The 20,896-nt window shown below is 38.2% G+C and overlaps 1 protein-coding gene across 16 annotated transcripts in view; it reads left to right on the top strand.

Annotated features, from left to right (window-relative positions):
* The window catches only part of DST (dystonin), a 468,601-nt gene that overhangs the window by 252,009 nt on the left and 195,696 nt on the right, over positions 1–20,896 (top strand). For 14 of the 16 annotated variants that reach the window (XM_038397725.2, XM_038397722.2, XM_038397727.2 and 11 more), the window contains 17 exons: positions 3,071–3,164; positions 3,485–3,639; positions 4,654–5,116; positions 5,210–5,338; positions 5,562–5,639; positions 5,729–5,890; positions 5,990–6,094; positions 7,963–8,058; positions 9,332–9,457; positions 9,833–9,985; positions 10,239–10,393; positions 10,631–10,757; positions 13,023–13,206; positions 15,812–15,969; positions 16,318–16,496; positions 16,747–16,885; positions 17,726–17,919. In XM_038397725.2, the coding sequence (XP_038253653.1) occupies positions 3,071–3,164; positions 3,485–3,639; positions 4,654–5,116; positions 5,210–5,338; positions 5,562–5,639; positions 5,729–5,890; positions 5,990–6,094; positions 7,963–8,058; positions 9,332–9,457; positions 9,833–9,985; positions 10,239–10,393; positions 10,631–10,757; positions 13,023–13,206; positions 15,812–15,969; positions 16,318–16,496; positions 16,747–16,885; positions 17,726–17,919 (2,697 nt within the window). Of the gene's footprint in view, positions 1–2,580; positions 2,968–3,070; positions 3,165–3,484; positions 3,640–4,653; positions 5,117–5,209; positions 5,339–5,561; positions 5,640–5,728; positions 5,891–5,989; positions 6,095–7,962; positions 8,059–9,331; positions 9,458–9,832; positions 9,986–10,238; positions 10,394–10,630; positions 10,758–13,022; positions 13,207–15,811; positions 15,970–16,317; positions 16,497–16,746; positions 16,886–17,725; positions 17,920–20,896 lie in introns of those variants that run through there. The other 2 variants (XM_043510401.1, XM_043510400.1) reach the window with 2 other exon arrangements.

The raw sequence follows: 20,896 nt of genomic DNA, 5'->3' as shown, positions 1-20,896 counted from the left end.
GACATTTATATTATTGATTGGGCTGGGAAACAGGAGTTTGCTGCCTCATAAACTGATAACTAGTATGCATTGCTGGGGCATATTGCTCTTTGGTACAAGCATGGACCACTGCAGCCTGAACTGCAGAATAGAATTTAATTGTGGCAAAAATGATATCTGGGCTGATACTCAAATATAGTTGTGAGTGAGTGGCCACATCCGGAGTACCCCCTCAAGGCTTGGTCTTACACTATAGGCATCCTGCCTCAGTTTCCCCCAAAGGGGATTCTTAAACTCCACACAACCCATTTCGTCTATTCACAATACCCTTTGCCATTTCTTGGAATCTGAGTTTAATCAGACTAAATCTTTATTAATGATCTGGATGATGGGATTAATTGCACCCACAGCAAATTTGCAGATGACACTAAGCTGGGGGGAGAGGTAGATATCCTGAAGGGTAGGGATAGGATCCAGAGTGACTTAGACAAATTGGAGGATTGGGCCAAAAGAAATCTGATGAGGTTCAACGAGGACAAGTGCAAAGTCCTTCACTTAGGATGGAAGAATCCCATGCACCGCTACAGGCTGGGGACCGACTGGCTAAGCAGCAGTTCTGCAGAAAAGGACCTGGGGATTACAGTGGACAAGAAGCTGGATATGAGTCAGCAGTGTGCCCTTGTTGCCAAGAAGGCCAATGGCATATTGGGCTGTATTAGTAGGAGCATTGCCAGCAGATCGAGGGAAGTGATTATTCCTCTCTATTCAGCACTGGTGAGGCCAAACCTGGAGTATTGCGTCCACTTTTGGTCCCCCCACTACAGAAGGGATGTGGACAAATTGGAGAGAGTCCAGCGGAGGACAATAAAAATGATTAGGGGGCTGGGGCACATGACTTACAAGGAGAGGCTGAGGGAACTGGGGTTATTTAGTCTGCAGAAGAGAAGAGTGAGGGGGGATTTGATAGCAGACTTCAACTACCTGAAGAGGGGTTCCAAAGAGGATGGCGCTCGGCTGTTCTCAGTGGTGACAGAACAAGAAGCAGTGGTCTCAAGTTGCAGTGGGGAGGTCTAGGTTGGATATTAGAAAACACTATTTCACTAGGAGGTTGGTGAAGCACTGGAATGGGTTACCTAGGGAGGTGGTAGAATCTCTATCCTTTGAAGTTTTTAAGGCCCAGCTTGACAAAGCCCTGGCTGGGATGATTTAATTGGTGTTGGTCCTGCTTTGAGCAGGGAGTTGGATGGACTAGGTGACCTCCTGAGGTCTCTTCCAACCCTAATATTCTATAATTCTATGAAATAAACTCAAAAATACTCAAACTCAAAGTCCCCAAACAAATTCCATCTGTTTTACCCACTTGTCAGGTCACTCCCAAGCCTTTCCTGCCTATAGTCTCAGTCCCAGGACTCTCTGCTAGAGCCTGCTCACTTCTAGCAGTCTCTGATCTCCCTAAGCATCCTTCCTTCATTGCACCCACTGCTGCTTTTAATAGGGAAAACACCTGATCTCTCTCCGGTTTGCCTCTTCAGCAGTTAGGGTTGGCTTGACCCAGGCCTCCAGATGTAAGGGGCAAGCCACCCTGTTACAATGGTAAATTGCTAAAACCCTGTCCCTTAGGCTGGTAAACATTAGGAAAATGTCAGTATGAATGGGTAACTAGTGGCAGGTTGGAACGTGGGATCCTAGTTAATATGTGGTGGGTGAAGAAAGCCTGATAGCTTGCCTGTAGTGGTTAAGGGCCAAACTGGAGTTCCTATTTGTCAAGCTACTGGGATTGAAATCATCATAGAGATAAGGCTGCTCAGTCTCTGCGAGGGTAGCCTGTGTCCTTTATATTCTTAAAGCAGCAGCGCTGTAATATGGATGTAGTTTATAGAGGGATGGAAGCAGGAGTTAAAATGGGGAAAAATTCAGTTAAGAATGAAAGGCTGAATGAATTTTATGTACATGTATTTATACATAAAAACCAAGAAAAAGATTGGTTTTGCCTTCTTTTCCTTATGGTAAGAAGGCCTTGGCGCTGTCAGGTCAGAATGCTGAAGAAAGTAAGGTGATGTCTTCAGGATTACAGCTTGGTGGGACAGGGGAATAAAATAAATGGGCTTGTCTGGACAGCAGAACAATAGTAATGGATTGGACAGTGTACAGGGGTATAGAGTTTACCAGTTATGGGCCTGATGGGTTACTCCTGTTTTACATTGGCATAACTCCATTAAAATCAGGGGATTTATACCAGCATAAATCTGGAATTATACAATGCTGAATCAAGCTCTTTTTACTTCTCTTAATATAATTTTTAATTCAATATTTGCACAACACGTTAGTGAGCTTATAATATAACTTTTGATTGACTATTTGAGTAACTGATATTTTCACCTTTTCTGCATTTTTTTTCTTTAGTTTTCTGGAAGAGAATACTGTACATTACATAATATTCAATATAATATAATTATAAATATAATTTAGCTTGTTGAAATTGGTTGAGACTTATATTAAATATTTGGCACCTCTATCTCCCAGTGACGCCCTAGTCATTCTGTTTAGTCCATACTTGCAGAGCTTTTTAATGTAACGTAGGGAAGCCAAACTCAAACTAGCATACATACCTCTAGGTAAAATCTTTTGAAGAGCTATCAGAGTATTACTTGCTGGGTGTTGGATGTGCATGTTGAAACCTATTTAAAGAAGGAATGCTGGGTGTTTCAAAAGCCAGTAGAGAGATTTCATCCCTGGAAGCTGTACATTTTGCTGGAGTTTTTACCTTTTCCATTTTCCAATAGATGTAAATGGCCAAAGGGACAGTGCTCCTGGTGTAAAAATGAACAGCAGTAGTTATGACTACCACAGTAGCGATTCATTGTTTAGCAACAGCACTGGCATTCGAACCAGCATTGACTCCAATGAGAATTTTCTTTCTGTGAATTGTGGCCCGACACTGATTAATTCTTGTATCAGCTTTGGCAATGGCACTTTAGAAGAATCTAGGTACTTTGGCATAAATACTGGCATTTGATGCAAGATATTTTCTTTTGCATTGCAATGTGGATACTAAAAAACTTTTTTTAAAATATTCCGTGGTGTCTTTTAGGTTGGAAATGTTGCAGCAAATTGGAAACAGAGTTCAGCGGGACATCCTAGGCTGTGAAGACAAACTGATACTTGCTCGGAATGCTCTGCAGTCTGTAAGTCAAATATGAATTCTCTTTTTGGGTGTGTTTGTGAACTTTTTGGCACTGAAACCTTTACAGTTTTTTAAATCTTACTTTCAGAACTTTTGATTGACTATTTGAGTAACTGATATTTTCACCTTTTCTGCATTTTTTTCTTTAGTTAACATTTCTGGAAGAGAATACTGTACATTACATGGAATTCATTCTGCTAGGTTTTTAATGCTAATTATTTAAGATAAAAAAATAGCTTACAGTGAAAATGAAATCTCTACAAAGTACTTTCCAGTTAGCTGTAGGATTTAATTGCTGGTATTTATCATTCCAAAACACAGGATGCCAAGCGATTAGAATCAGGGCTACAGTTCCAGAATGAAGCTGAGATAGCTGGATATATACTTGAATGTGAGAATCTTCTGCGCCAACAAGTAATTGATGCCCAAATTCTTATTGATGGAAAATATTATCAGGCAGATCAACTGGTACAGAGGTATTTCATACTTTTATTTAAGTGTATAAATACAGATTGTATATGTGTATTGTAGCCCAGAGTGTCACACCTAAATGCCTGTAGTTAAGCTCCTAAATCCATAATTGGCAGTCCACATAAAAATAACCGGATGTTCAGAGGTGTTGAGCGCCCACTACTCTTATTGAACTCAATGAGAGCGGCATGTGCTCAGCACCTTTGCAAATCAGGTCACTTATCTGGGTGCCATTTAGGTGTTTAATTTTATTAGACACCCAAGTTTGAACATTATGGGCGTTTTTATTGTGCTTAAAATGGTTACCCTTAAAATGTACTAATTTTGTTCTAGATAAATAGAAATATGATTTGCGTCAGTAGTTCCAGGGTACCGGAAAGCTAGTAGCAGGCTAACGTCGGTTCACAAACAGCAGTTTGTGCAACCAGAAACCTACACTGTAGTAATACGGTGTCATTTTATGGAAAAGCAACATGTTCCCAAAGAGTGGCAGAGTTTAACCTGAATCTGGTGAGAGCAAGCACAGGATATCTGAGCTGTAAACAACTCTCTGCAGCTAATCAATCCACCCCAGCATGTAGTATCCTGCCTTGCAACAGCAAGATTTCTCTTTTGCTGATTGTGTCTGGCTTTGCATTTGGTACATGCTACTGAACACGTTATGTTGGTTTTCTGGGTTATTGCCAGGATTTTGCCCAAACTAACACACACAAGTATGCATGTATAGAGTGACACAGTACATACAAGTCACTTTTAGAGCTGTTTACTAGATAATATAAATGTGCTAATATAGAAAGCTTATATAGGAATTAGTGTAGTAATAAGTAAAGTCGATAGTAAATAATAATACTGAGGTACTAATAGTGTAAATTTATGTTTAGAATATGTAAAGCATACAAGATAGCTTTCATTTATATTGCTATAGTTCAGTTAATTATATTGTTTCATAAAAATGCTTTTACAAACTGTCAATGAGATTGTTTGTTTTGTTTTCTTTAGTAAATGTAATTTCTTTATAGGGTTGCTAAACTTCGAGATGATCTTATGGCCTTAAGGACCGAATGTTCTTCAGTATTCAGCAAGGGGCGCACACTGACAACAGAACAGACAAAGCTGATGATTTCGGGAATAACACAAAGCTTAAATTCAGGATTTGCACCAAACTTAAACCCTGATTTAAACTCTGGAATGACCCAGGGTTTAACACCTACTTTGACTTCTTCCAGTCTGACATCAGGCCTCTCATCAGGTCTTACTTCAAGACTGACTCCAGCAATCACACCAGCTTATACACCAGGTTTTCCACCACGAGTAATTCAAACCTACGTAACAGGAGATGACACCAATGCACTGCAAACACTCAAGCTGATGCAAATCCGAAAGCCCCTCATGAAATCAGCTTTTGTTGATCAAAATTTAACAGAAGAAGAAGTCAACCTGAAATTTGTCCAGGACCTCTTGAACTGGGTAGATGAAATGCAGGTAATGTCTTTATGCAAACACCTCTTAGTCTACCTTAGTCATTTCCTTTATTTTCTGAGGAGCTTTGGTTAATTTTTCACTTTTGTTTATAAGGTGCAACTCGATCGAACAGAATGGGGTTCAGATCTGCCAAGCGTTGAAAGCCATTTAGAAAATCATAAAAATGTCCATAGAGCTATAGAAGATTTTGAATCAAGCCTTAAAGAAGCTAAAATCAGTGAGGTACACCACTGTACTTTTTATTTCTTGAGATTACTTTTTTTAATTGAATTACTCATGAGGTAATTACTGGTTACACAACTGCACTTGGATTTCAGAACCTTTCTTTGGTTTTATGTATGATTGCCAGATGAATTAGCATTATACAAATTAATCTAGTATTTGAGAATAACTGTTAATGTGGCTAATCTTTTTGTTGTCCTTTAACCTTATCTATTGTACACAGATCCAGATGACTGCCCCTCTTAAACTCAGTTATGCAGAAAAATTGCACAAACTGGAGAGTCAGTATGCAAAACTCTTGGTAAGATCATTATATCTCTTCGATGTTCAACTTTTAAATGTGTGTTGCTTTGATAGTAGCAGGGTTTTTAATTTAATTTTTTTTTTAAGAATACATCAAGAAATCAGGAAAGGCACCTTGACACCCTGCACAATTTTGTGTCCCGTGCCACTAGAGAGCTTATATGGCTGAACGAAAAAGAAGAGGAGGAGGTTGCGTATGATTGGAGTGAAAGAAATTCCAATATATCAAGAAAAAAGGAGTACCATGCAGTAAGCATTGCTAATGTAATCCAAAAGGAAATAATTAAATTACATTTAATAATTTAACAAGTTTCTAAAATATCTTATTTTTTTATTTGAAAAAAAAAGGATTTAATGAGAGAACTTGATCAAAAAGAAGAAGTTATTAAATCAGTTCAGGAAATAGCAGAGCAGCTACTCCTTGAAAATCACCCTGCAAGGCTAACGATTGAGGTAAGTCAAGAAGTATAGCACACAAACCGGAAAACAATATTGTGATTTAAGTCTTCATGACTTTTTGCTGATGGGATATTCGTTAATAAGTTCAGAAAATAAGAGTTTTTTCTTTTCTATGTCCTGGTGTGGCTCTGTGCCTCACTTTCAATGAAATACGTGTTTTTAAACATTTATGGCTAAATCCTGGAGTCCTATTCGGTTTTTACTTAGGGCTAGTCTACACTACCGCTTAAGTCGATGTAATTTGTGTTGCTTGGGGGTTTACGTCCGCCTGAGCAACGTAAGTTACAGCTATTTAAATAGGTGTCCACACCACACTATGGCAATGGGAGAGCGCTCTCCCATCACCATAGCGCGTCTTCACCAGATGCACTACAGCGGTGCAGCTGCGCTGATGTAGTGCAGTCGGTTAGACTTGCCCTTGGTCAAAGCTCCCATTGAAATGTAAGAAGAAGGATTAAGGACTCCACGATGGGCCCTTGCAACCATATTTTGCCTTCAACTCTCAAATGCAATTTCCATTGATGTTAATGAGAATTGCACATACAGATTGAAGGCACAGAATAGCCCTCAATTTGTTTTTCTCCCCCTTTGAGCTGGAAAAGGTATCCCTAAAGTATTTCTAGTCACAAATAGTTTATCATATTGCTTCCTTTTAAGGTCTGGGGTTTGGTTTCATGACCTTATTGTCAATAAATTACAGAAATTGTACTGACATTGGAATATAACAAAGTGGCCTGATTTATTTTGGACTTGAATCCGGCTCTATATTGTAGGTAATCTGTTTACGTAAAAAATATTGTAGCTACTGTAGGTGCTTTTACAAGCCTCCAAAGGAGAGTGTCAGATTGTTTTCCCTTCAGAAACTCGTGTCAAGAATAGATAGTAAAGTGATGCTACAATAGGACCAATGAAAACAGTTATAATACAGGAGGATGAGCTAATCCATTCAGGGATCAGTACCAACTCTGGATTTTATGATTCTTTGGTTTAAAGAGTTTATTTTTCATAATATGGAAACAAATGAAGAAAAATCCTTCCTTCCCTTTTACATTCACTTGAATGTGTTTAATGAATGGTATTTTGGTAGTGTGGGAATTATTTTCTCTAAAATGGTAAGCTGTTACTAATATATGTATCACTCAGTATCAGTCTAATAAACATAGTATACCACAGAGACAAACAGTATGGTGGTAGATAGGTATGTGAACATTATAGTCTTTACATTAAACAGTACAGGGTGTGTGTGTCTGCATGCGGGCACACATGTGTAATATATTTAAAATTACTGCCTTCTTAATTCCCTACTATGTGCAGATAACAGGACTTCAGAAACTGTCTTTTCATATTAATCAGGCACACTGGGGTGTTCGCCAAGCATTAATAGATCAATCCACCCAGTCAGTGGAAGACCTCTCTGACTTCCATGCCAGTTGGATGGGGCTGGCTCTAAATGAGACACTTCTGATTGACTTAAAAATATTTAGAGCACCCTCTGCTGGCAAATGTTAGGGCAATGCACCCAGTTTTCTATAGAGGTGGTAGTAAAAACATTGTTTAAGAGACAAAGAAATTAGTAAAGTTAAACTTATTTTTAAATGTTGTGCAAAAGCATATATATGCACACATTAGGGCTTCAGAAAACTTTTTTTATTGTCCATACAGCACCACATTTTATGTCTGATTTTTTACTCTATACTTAGGCAAAACTCCTACTGTCTGAAGGACAGTTGTGCCTGTGCAAGGAGGACAGGACCAGACTCTTTTGTTTGTAACACTATTCTTATTTTTTCCTAAAGTCTGCAAGAATGTACGTTTTAATTTCTGCACTCATTCCTAAAATGCTTTCTTTTTTCATTTTTAAGGCCTATAGAGCTGCAATGCAGACACAGTGGAGCTGGATTTTACAGCTCTGTCACTGTGTTGAACAACACTTGAGAGAAAATGCTGCTTATTTTGAGGTAAGTAAGTCAAACAATTAAATTTGTAATACTTTAAAGCATGATTATAGTCAGAAAAGTGACAGGAAGAACAATCAGTCTAGAATATTGGTTAGCCTTTCTCAAAAACTTTCAGATCAGATTTGCTCAATTTTTCCATTTATAACTCAGTACATGAGCCAGATTCCAAGGTAGTGTAAACGGGTGTAGCTCCATTGTCTTCCGTAGAGTTATGTCAGTTTATATCAAGGGAGCATTGGGCCAGGTTGTTTTTTTTTTTTAAATGCCAGAGCTGAAAATAAATCCAGGATTTGAAAAGGAGGCAGTGTTCTTTCTTCCTCAGACATCATAATAGTTAATACGGCTTCTGCAAATGGATTCAGGTTGTCAGGTTTGTTGATGATGGACAAGGTAGAACAGAATCGAGCTCATTCTTTCAGGGCTGCACAGACAACAGCAGAACACACGTTATTATCAGTATAGGGCAAAGAAGGCCCACAGGGAGCTGATGAACAACACTGATGACTAAGGTTTTGCCATTTTTAGTCACCTTTCTGACTGTAGCTCTTCTTAAATGATTAGTAAATGATCATTAATCTACTAATTATTATACATGGTAATGGAAGGTCTTAGTATGAATTGTCTGATTTAGAAAGAACTCTGTTATTTTTTATATTTAATATAGAGAGAGTATTCTCAACAGTCTTGAACCTTGTGGAGTCATTTATGCTAGTGCACATGAGAGCAAAATGAATGTAAATTGCAACAAATCAGAATGGTAGGGCTTTATAGCTCACCCACTTTGTATTAATGGAAATGGCTACAAAAGGTAAAAAGGCATTGGAGAATCAGGTTCCATCTAATCTGTATAATGTTCATAGGGACATACTACTTTGTATAGCTTGTTTGCTACATTTAATAACTTTTATTTTACAGTCTGTTTTTTAAAACTTAATAGCTGTAAATTCCGGGAGTAGCAGAATCACTGTTTGAAAATCATTTTCACAGGAACAGTAATTAACTAATGTATAGACATAGGAATACTGATTTTGTTTTCAGATAATGTGTGCAGTAACTGATTTTCCATGATGTTTCAGTGATGCATGTCTGCCTTTCTGAGATCAGGAGCAGATACTTAAACTGCAAGAACTCAATCCCTTGAAATTCAAGCTATTTTAAAATATAAAACTGCTTTAAAACCATTTAGTGGTTTCTCCAACAGCAATTTTGGCTTAACACTTAGTAAACCTTTCAGTGTTGTTCTTAATTAATCAAAATACATGTCTTACCTTAGTTTTTCAATGATGCCAAAGAAGCCATGGACTATTTAAAGAATTTAAAAGATGCCATACAGCGAAAGTACAGTTGTGATAGGTCCAGCAGCCTTCATAAACTGGAAGATCTTGTTCAGGAGTCCATGGTAAGAATTCAAGAATCTTGTTGACAAAAAAATAAGATTAAACAAGAGTTGTATAGCACCTATCTGGATTTAAAAATCAAATTTGTAAACAACTTACCCAACTAAAGGGAAGTAATAAAATTATAAACTTTAATTTCAGAATGTCTAATTAAACGAGTTTATCCATTTGTCCTTGTTTACGGAATACTTCCATGCCCTTAAAATATACATTTTTAAACAATAGTGGATATTAAAGGAAACTGATTACGTCATGGAGTTATTTCTGTTCATGTGAAACATGTTATTTTTCAGAGACAAAAGCTTTAAAAGCATTAAAGAAGAAGCATTGAGTTCTGGCCACCTCTGATTTTTGTTATTTTCTTAATTGCTGTTTAGGAAGAAAAAGAACAACTCTTGCAGTACAAGAGCACAGTAGCTGGCCTTGTGGGGAAGGCAAAGGCAATAATTCAGCTGAAGCCAAGGAATCCTGATAGTCCACTCAAAACATCCATCCCAATTAAAGCCATCTGTGACTACAGACAAATTGAGGTTAGAAGCTTGAATTTCCTAAAATCAATTACAGACGTGAGGGGACAGCTAAAGTTTCATTAATTACATGTTCCTGGAAAACACAAGACTGTAAATATCTTCCACCCTAGTAAACAGAGCAATGGTTGTGTTTTGCATTATTGTTTTTTGTTGTTGTGTCACTTATTTGGTGACACCATTTACAAAAGCGCTTTGTAAGAATAGTTTATAATGCTTAGCTCATTAAATTATTCTGCTTTTCTGTTAAACCTAGATAACCATTTACAAAGATGATGAATGCGTATTAGCGAGCAACTCCCATCGTGCCAAATGGAAAGTCATTAGTCCAAGTGGTAATGAGGCCATGGTTCCATCTGTGTGCTTTACAATTCCTCCACCAAACAAAGAAGCAATAGACACTGCAAACAGGTAGAAGCAGACTAAAAACAGCTGAAAGTGTGTAGTTCCTGTAATAAATATCTTGTTTGTTTTTAGTTTTTTAGGGAGGGAACATTGTCTTGTGATTAGGGCAGAGGAAGTCATTTTCATTTGAACTTATTTGTGTAGGCAGCTTAAAAATAATTTATGCTTTTTTTTATTTTCTCCCCTTTTCACATGGGAGTACAATTTCAGTCAGTTTTTCTAATCTGTGTTTGTACGTTTCAGAATTGAACAACATTTTCAGAATGTACTGGCCCTTTGGCATGAATCACATATAAACATGAAGAGTGTGGTTTCCTGGCACTACTTGACAAATGAAATTGAAACTGTTCGAGCTGGTAATGTTGCTTCGGTAGGTACTGCACCAAACTGTGTCCATCTGAGTGTACATTGGTAACTTACTAATACCCAGAAGACTGCAACTACAGAAACTATTGTAAACTGGAGAAGTTTTTAACTGCTCACAACTTCAATGTGGAGAGACAGCTTACAGTGCCTACTCCATTTTACTGTGTGCAGTACTCCATCTTGATCTAAGCAGCTTTCACTTTGACATATAGTTTTCTTTTGCTGCAGCTTCACCTCCTAATGATTGGGGCAATTGCAAGCCCCATGTTCAGTCTCTGAGGCTTGCATAAGGGTGCATTTTAGTTACTCCATGCTACAGAATTGTACCCTGATATATAGTCTATATTATTTCATCCTTAAAGAGCAGTTTAAGATTAGTTTGTTCTAAACAAAATACTGATTTAAATCAAAATATCAAAGACTTTGTCTAAAATAATCTGTCAGACCACTGAACAACGCAATGTCTGCTTCTGTAAATCTTGTTTTACTTTTATATTACCTGAGACTGTTTATTACACAATACTTAATATATCTTTCTTCAGTTTGCTGCAAATAACACTTGCAGTACACATATTGAGAGGTCATCCGCACACTTCTCACCGTTTCTGGTTGATACAAATGAACCAGCAACCTCCACTGAAAATGCCCTGTTTCTTACCCATGTTAGTGTCAGTAACCATTTCCCCATTGATTGCCACATGGCATGGGAGGAGAAATGGTCTCTGGTATAACATAGGCCTATCCCATTGCTGGCATGAAAGATCAAATATGAATTTGGAATAGAATGCATGAACAGCCAGCTGTTGTTATGATTGTGATTGTTGTTTTGTGAGGGCCCAGGAATACCGATGGCTCCAACAGAATCTTAGAACTGCATACTACCATGACACTATCTTATTCACACCCAGATATAGCTTGAGTTTGGTGTTTGGATCCAGTTTCCTGTGCTGGAAGAGAAAGAAATACAGAGCTGTGAATCATGAGTGCACTGAAGCCTTGGAAGCCCATGTTATCTCATGGGTCTCCATTAGCGCGTTTACATGGACATTGACACAATTTCCCCAAGAGATGCAGGATTGACTTCCATATGAAAATGCTTGGGGAAGAGGAACAGCTGTCTGTCTGGGATCTGTTGAGGGGAATGAGCAAAGTCAGATTAATGCAGCTGCATGCCTTTATGGTTTAGTAAGTGGGTCTGCAGCACCTCTGATAAATAGTGGTAAAGGCAACAGATAAATAAAGCATAGATGCTTCTCCTCTATCCATGGTCATGTATGCTGGAAAGCCAAATGTTTAATTGGACTGTAACTTGACCATCACACATCCATATACAGATGATGGTTTGAGGGGAAAAATGGACAATGACTTGGCCTCAAAATATTTATCTCAGAATATGAATGGATTTTAGATGCTTAGTTATGGTGCTTTTTGCTCATATGCAACTGGTTACAGTATTGCCCAATTTCAGACTGGGAAGGAATTTTCGCTCAAGTCATATTAGTAGGGTCCCTGAGCTTTTCCCTACATTTTGTGGAGCAGGGGACATCTGTTAAGATCAGGTGGGCCTATTCCACACTATCTATGATGGTAGGACAGGGTATTGATGAATCTAGGGTTTATATAGGTTCCTCCCCCCCATGTTTCTAACAGAGACAATGTGAGTAGTGAAAACTGCCAGACTTGATCTCAGCTGTGCTCCCAAATTGTATTTGCTCTTCTGAATCCTGAACATAGGTGATAAAAAGCATGTGCTGTTATGAGAGTAATATGTTCTGTTATTTGTATTATAACATGATCACATTGAGCCCATGACAATTTGTGGTACACAGGGTGCTTTAGCAAACACTTGAATAATTTTTTACTGACCTATGCGTGTTGGCTCTCAGTGAAGCGTTTGCAGAGAAAGGACACAAGCAACTGTTACTATACAAGGTCATTGAAAAGGCTAGAATATTTTAGAGTGCTTCACAAGAGAAGCTTTTTTTCCTGCATTTTCTACTCCACTACTTATGTTGCATTGGTATCTGACAATTCCTCAGTCCAGCGGACATACAATCCTCTTCTACTTCATAATGCACATTCCCTCCTGAAGCTCCTTCTAGGGTGATATGGCGTTACACTCCCTCAACCCTGCAAGTACTGTAATGACAACATCTGCCCCAAACCATGTTGAATTCAATATATGTAATTAGAGAAGTTGTATCACCTTTATCATCTGTACACTTGACAAGAATGTCTGGCATTTATACAGATCTGTTCTCTTTTTTAGATAAAGACAATGTTGCCAGGAGAACATCAGCAGGTTTTAAGCAATTTACAGTCCCGCTTTGATGACTTTCTGGAAGACAGCCAGGAATCCAAAATCTTTTCAGGCTCAGATATGGCACATCTGGAAAGGGAGGTTAATGTCTGCAAGCAGTACTATCAGGAGCTTCTTAAATCTGCAGAAAGAGGTAAGAGCAACTCACTGGGAAATATGTAAAAGTTTCTTTAAAAGAGGCTTTATGATTCCTGATGAATCTTTTGCTTTCTAAATGTGAACTTCAGTACACTGCATGTTTTATTATGTTAACATCATTAAGACAGGCAGCTACAATAAATGAATAAAGAGCTATCATTTAGACAGGTTGCGCTGTGAATTCTACTAGAGTTGAAGGTGATTTATTAGTACTACTCAAAGGTGTGCAAAAAACATTTTTCCTGGAAGAATAATTTACCCTCTGGAGTACAGCTCATCATTTGGTCTAGCTTTTCATAGTCTTATTTCTGATGGATTGCAATATATCTTGAATATCTTACTGAGCTCAGAACAGAATTAGAATAGTATTTGACTCTATTACACAAGAAAAATGTCTTACACAATTCTATCCTAGTGTTGCAAAATACCCCATCACCACTCTTTAAAAGCTACTATCATAAGGCTGCTTTTAAGATGCGGAAATATGAAAGCTTAGGTAAATCTGAAAAGATACCTTATGCTGTCAAGTAACTGTTGACTTATGGAAGTGAAATAGTTTATAAAACTGATTAAATTGCCACTATAGTTTGCTATATAAGCAGAGATATGTTGTACTTAGTAATTTAGAATACTAGATAGGTGATTGTAGTGTGGTGGCCATTTAATGAGCCCCTGTTTGTGACCGGGCGTCACTTTGCAGGCACCCTGCCCCTTTTAGCCCCCTGTATTGGGCTCCTTAAGAACTACATGCAGGCTTTCCCATGAATAACAACACCCTCTGTCTGGGGCTGATTTAATAACAGAAATAATTCTTAACAGTCCACAGAGTCCCAAGATAAAGTCCATCACCACATTAAAATCCATTCTTAGCTCTGGTGTCTTCTGTCTCAGGTGGAGCTCTTTTTCTGTCCCAGTCTGTTCTCATAGCCAATCCTCCCAGTTTTTTCTAGCTGGAGCTTAGCCTTCTGGCACTAGCCGCTAGGTCCCCAAACTTCTAGGTTCAAATGCCATCCGGGTTTCCTCACAGGAGCTTCCTGCTCTCTGGGATCCTGCTGTCACATCTCCCTTGGTCTCAGGGTCTTCCATGCAGGAGCCCTTCACACTGCAGTTTTTCTACAGTTTCCTGATCTTCCCCCCTTCATTGCAGCCTCTCTGTAGGGCAATCATCCTGATCTCAGGTGTGACTCATTTTGTAATCAGGGTTGGCTAGCCCAAGTCCTCCAGTCCTTTACTGTATCCCTGTTTACAGTGATGAAGAAGAAATCCATTAGAGTTAGCTACAATAGCAGTAATGATATCATCTGGCTGGAAGAAGTATAGTCATTCACTTCACCAGTATGCATGCAAAGGGGATGATGGTAGCCCTGATGGTTGAAAATGGGGAATCATCATTGAGCAGATCTGTTTTCAGTGGGGTCCCTCAGGGATCAGGTTTTGGCCTTACATTGTTTACATCATTATCAATGACCTGGAAGAAAACAAAAAATCATCGTTGGTAAAGTTTGCAACTGATACAAAAATTGCTGGAGGGGTGAATAACAAAGAGGACAGGTCACTGGTTCAGCGGAATCTGCATCATTTGGCAAACAATATGCAAGCAATATGAAAGCAAACAATATGCGTTTTAATATGGCTAAATGTAAACATGTACATCTAGGAACAAAGAATGTAGGCTTACAGGAATGGGGGTCTATCCCATGAATCAGTGATTCTGAAAAAGATTTGGGGGTTATAGTGGATAATCAGCTGAACATGAGCTATGTGGCCAAAAGAGCTAATGCAATTATGGGATGCATAAACGGGAATCTTGAGTAGGAGTGGAGAGATTATTTTACCTTTATATTTGGCACTAGTGCAACCACTGCTGAAATACTGTGCTCAGTTCTGGTGCCATAATTCAAGAAGGATATTGATAAATTGGTGAGAGGGTTCAGAGAAAAACAATGAGAATGATTAAGGATTAGAAAACATGCCTTATAGTTATAGACTCAAGGAGCTCATTCTATTTAGCTTAACAGAGAAGGTTAAGGGGTGATTTAATTATAATCCATAAGTATTTACATGGGAATAAATATTTAATAAATTGGTTCTTCAATCTAGGAGAGAAAGGTATAACACGATCCAATGGCTGGAAGTTGAAGCTAGGAAAATTCAGACTGGAAATAGGGTGCAAATTTTTAACAATGAGTGTAATTAACCATTGGAATAATTTACCAAGGTTTGTGATTCTTCATCGCTGACAATTTTTAAATCAAGGAGGATGTTTTCCTAAAAGTTGTGTTATCGGAATTATTTTGGGGAAGTTCTATAGATTGTGTTATATAGGAGGTCAAACTAGATGATCCCTTCTGGCCTTGAATCAATGAATCTGATAGACATTAATTTTGGAAGTGCAAGGAGATGATCTAGTAGCAGCTAAGGACTACGGGTTTGATCCAATTCCCATTAAAGTCAATTCCTACTGGCTTTTCTGGGAGTTGAATAAATCCCTGAAAGAGCTGTAATATTCGGAGGTATTGCAAAATCTGTTGTTAGGAGGAGAAATATGGCATGGCAATTTAGATTCATTTCCTAAACAGCACCCTTGGTTACTTCAACAGAGGAGCAGGAGGAATCCATTTACAATCTGTACATCTCAGAAGTCAGAAATATCAGACTTCGCTTGGAGAGCTGTGAGGACCGTTTGATCCGACAGATTCGGACTCCACTGGAGAGGGATGACCTACATGAAAGTGTGTTTAGGATCTCGGAACAAGAGGTGAGTCAGTCAGAAAGAATGGTTCAACTAGGAAGTGGTGGTTTTCCAAAATGAATAGTTTTCTCTTGAAACAAATGGATGCAGATCCTTGCATGTTATGGTTCAGCTCAGAGGGGTGGGGGTTACTACGTGATTTTCTCATATATCGGTGGAGGTAAAGGAACTAATCAATAGCCAGTCTTCCGTCTTTCTATGCTGCACATACATTCCTCACTTTTTCAACAAAGAGCACAGAAATAAAAAAAATATTAAGAACAGAAGTTTACTCTAAGTGATGTCTAGGATATATGAACACTGTCAGGCTGATGTAGAATAAATAAATACTGTCAATTGCCTTCCGTTTTATAGACGCTAAAGAAAGAGCTGGATCGACTCAAGGATGATTTGGGAATGATCACAGATAAATGTGAAGAGTTTTTCAGTCAAGCTGCTGGTTCACCTTCCGTCCCCAACCTGCGTTCTGAGCTCAATGTCATCATTCAGAATATGAATCAAGTTTACTCTATGTCTTCCATTTACATAGAAAAGTATGTAATAAACCGTCACTTCCCACTTGATGCATTTTAATGTACACCCTTTTTGCTCCAAATGAAAGTAAATAAAAAAACAGTAAAGTTATAAATATAAATAATACTGATCAAGGGTAAGAGAGTTATCAAAGTCATTACAGTGGAAAAAAAGGATTACTAGTTATCATATCACACAGCAAGACTGAAAAATGTGAGCAGTTTCAATATTATCAATACGCGATTAGTTAACAAGAGGTTACTGTTTCAGGTTAAAAACTATAAATTTGGTGCTGAAAAACACTCAAGGAGCCGAAGCGCTAGTAAAACTTTATGAGACTAAACTGTGTGAAGAAGAGGCAGTCACTGCTGACAAGAATAATATTGAGAACCTTATGGGTACATTAAAGGTATGAATTTGCGATATTTTCTTTATAGGTAATTGTAAAATAATGTATAGTAAAATAAGTGTCTTTTTATAATAGCCCATTGGTTAGACTACATTTGTGGTGCAGCCAAAGACGACTTTTCTACTTTTAAGCAGACTGTAAATTTTAAGATTGCTATATTAGACAAATCTGTATCCTTCTGGCAATTAGGATAAGAAAATAAATGTATTATTTAGTAGGTTAAAATAATTCTCACAGAGACTTTATACTTACAGAAGTTTGCATTTTGCATACACATATAACTCTGGAAATTTTAGTATGAGCTGTGCACATAACATGCAAAACAGGAGTGCTAATGCACCTCCCAAGTGCAGAGAGACACACTGCAGAGTAAGTGTCTTGGAATATCTGAGGCTCCAAAGGTGTGTGATTGCAGCAACAAGAGAGTTAGTTACTTTTGTCTTTTACTGGAAGATTCCAGACAACATTAAGGCTGGCTGCCCTAAAAACCTTGCTACTTTCTTAAATAAATAGAAAAGCTTCCTTCAGTATTTGTACAGTCCCTTATATTTTCCATTTAAATACTGCAAGCAGTGAGCTAATGTTATTTTACAATTGACAGATTTTTAAAGTGACCTCTGTAGTTTATTAGACAAATATTAGCTTGCTAATTTGCAAGCCATGTGCTAGATTTGTGTGGGCATTGGGACTCCTATACCCAGTATTTTCAGTTCATGGCTGTTTCATAGTCATTTCGGTATTGGAGCAGTCTGAACAACCAGAAAAAATTGGATATGAAATGTGTTGATTTACACACACAGTACTATAGTTTATGTTTACTTATCCTTTTTTACATATTAGCTGTGGAGGTCTGAAGTGGATGAGAAAAGAGAGGTATTCCATGCCTTAGAAGATGAACTGCAGAAAGCCAAAGCGATCAGTGATCAAATGTTTAAAACACATAAGGAACGCGATCTTGACTTTGACTGGCATAAAGAGAAAGCTGATCAGCTGTCTGAGAGATGGCAAAATGTTCATTCTCAGATTGAAAACCGGTTTGTACCACTTCATGTTGTAGTGTGTTAAAAGCATCTTTTAGGCTATTGATGTTGTTTCTTAGCTAATTTATGTTCTGTTTAAGCAATAAGAAATGAACATTATCGTGGGTTGAAATGCATTTCTTAACTATTTAGGAAACTTGCTAACATGGTGGATGCTTATCTTTTCAGTGCTGCTGCCATTGTTCACATGATCCCCTGCAGTTTTTTCTACAAGAGCCACAACTTCAAGTGTGTGTAACATCTTCAGTTTAACACTACGCTTTATGGGCTTTACCATAACACTTAGTAGTTAATGAGATACAGCACAGATATGCTGCCCTTTTCCCCTAGCAAAAATGCCTGCAGAACAGGGCCTCCTGTCTTAGGGAAATGCTTTCTGCTGCCCCCTAGTTAGTACTGATAGGTGGGAATGATGAGATAACCTTCACTTGTGAGTTGCTGGTCAGATTTATGTTTACTTCTTGATAAAGAACATTGGGCCTAAGACCTCAAGTCCTTAGTCCTTAACTCCCATTGACTTCATTGATAATTTTGTCTGCATAAGAACTGAAATAAGGACTTCAGGTTTTGGCCAAGAACCAGTAATTTGCCCCTGGAGTATGTCCTGTTGACCTTCCATTATGTTCATACAATATCATGATGCAACTCAAGTTCATTTGTTCTATGAAATGTGACTCTTTGATTAGATTTTGGTGGTGTCCCTGGATAATATTATCTCAAATATTTTTATACACATGTACATGCGCACACACAGATGAACAGTAATGTGTGTGTGCTTTATATATATATATAATATACACACCCACACACAGTATTCTGGAATGCGTTTATCCATTGTTCTCACAGGGAAGAAGTTCACATCTTAATGCTTTCCCAACCAACCTCATATCCTTTTGTTTTCAATCTCTTTAATTCTATCTGCCTAGAGCTAAGGACAAATTAAAGGAGAATAACATTATTTGAAAACTAAAACTATTTTCTTTATTTTAGTTTATGACCCTAGAATCCCTGAAGAGAAGTATCAGAATACTGCTGTTTATATGAAACAATGCTGTACAAGGCAAACTTTCATATTTCTCCCCTCTTAAAAGCAGATGTCCTTAGGTTGTTCCACCAGTTCAAAAAAGAACTAGATAAATTCATGGAGGATAGGTCCATCAATGGCTATTAGCCAGGATAGGCAGGGATGGTGTTCCTAGGTTCTGTTTGCCAGAGACTGGGAATAAGCAACAGAGACTGGATCACTTGATGATTATCTGTTCTGTTCATTCCCTCTGGGGCACCTGGCAATGGGCTACTGTCAGAAGACAGGATACTGGGCTAGATGGACCTTGGTCTGACCCAGTATGGCAGTTCTTATGTTCTTAGTCCAATCCATGCAGGGACTGATAATCAGTTAACTAATTATATAAGTATAATTAACTAATTTTATTGCCTCTACCTCTAATTGCCAGAAACTAAAGAAGGGATTGGCAAGACCTGGTCAAAAATGCAGTCTAGTCAAAGAAAACAGTTTGAATGTCAGTATGATTAATAGCCTTCAAGCTACTGGCTTTCACAAAAAATATGGGGAAGGGCACTTTCCTTCTGTTTTTGAGTATAAGAAACATGCAATTGGCATGTGTAGCCTTTTTTGGCTGAAATTAAACTGCAGTGTATGTATCTTTTAAATTTCACTCTTAATTTTTTCATTTTCTGGTAGGCCATGTGTAAAAAAAGGGATATATTTAAATGACAAAACAGTAGCTTTGTGAGAAGCTTAAGTGTCCCTATCTGCTCACAAGGCAAACATGAACTGAACACTCTCCTCACATGACATATGTGGGGAATATGCTGACAGATTATTCTTAACACACAGTGACTTCTAGTGTAAATATGACAGCTTGTGGTAGTTGCAATTTGTGGCAGTAAACAGACTGTTTTCTGCAAATGTTCACCTTCCTACTTCCTAACTGTTTGACAGTGATACTCACTATACACATATATTTGTCAATATTAGCTCCAATTAAACATCTTTCCTTTTCTTTTCCCCACCATTTATTGTTATTTTGTTTACCCTGTTATTTGTTTATATGTATACCAAAATATAATTCCTCAAATGCAATACATAATCACTGTCACGCTCGCTCTTTTTCACACACATACATGCACATGCACAGAGCATGCCCTTAGCATTATTGAAAGTAAGGCAGATTCAAAAGTAGATATTACAAACCAGAATACCAGAGTTGTTAAATATAGGGTTACAGGCTGACAGATTGCTCTGAACCCGCGTCTCTGCTGTCTCTTTGGTTAGTATATTTGTATGGGTTTTAGGCACATTGTTTGGACTGCAGTAGATGAGTCTCAAACACTCTGAGCACTCCAAAATCAGTTCGCAGGAAATAACACAGCTTGCCTTTGTTTGCCCCTCTGCTCCCATTTAACTGCAGAATAGAAGAGTCTTAACCAGTTTCCACTTCAGTCTCTGTGCCTGTTTGGTTTAAATGGCAGGCCCACAAACTTGAGTGGGTTTTCAATAGTTTCCAGAATCATATGGTTTAAAGAGGGATTACCCAAAAAGGATCATTGACATTAGCATTTTTGGACAGCTAAAGACTTTGCCTTTGTGCCAACTCCTACTTGGCTTGGGAGGAGTAGAGGATGTGGTCTGCTGGTCTCCTTCAGTGCAGGTTTTGGCCCTCTTGGCTCATGCTCAGAACCAATTCCACTGGTCACACCTAAAACACACCCACTTCTTGTCCTTCTGCATGGCAGTGACAATTGCTTCTGCAGAGGCTTCCTTCACAGTGTGCTGGGGAATGTTGTGTCTAGTGCATGGTCTTTCTGCTTCTGGGCTCATTAATTTAGGAAATGTGCAGTGTTTCTGCTGTGACTGGACCTTTCCTGAACACAAAAGCCCATTGAAGGTTTGACCCATAGTCAGTTGTTTCTAGTATAAATGTTCTTTCCCTCTTCCGAGTGTTCTCTA

Source organism: Dermochelys coriacea, chromosome 3, assembly GCF_009764565.3.
Source record: "Dermochelys coriacea isolate rDerCor1 chromosome 3, rDerCor1.pri.v4, whole genome shotgun sequence".
Lineage (NCBI taxonomy): Eukaryota > Metazoa > Chordata > Testudines > Dermochelyidae > Dermochelys > Dermochelys coriacea.
Note: the sequence above shows the minus strand (reverse complement) of the source record. Positions and strands in the feature narration are given on the sequence as shown.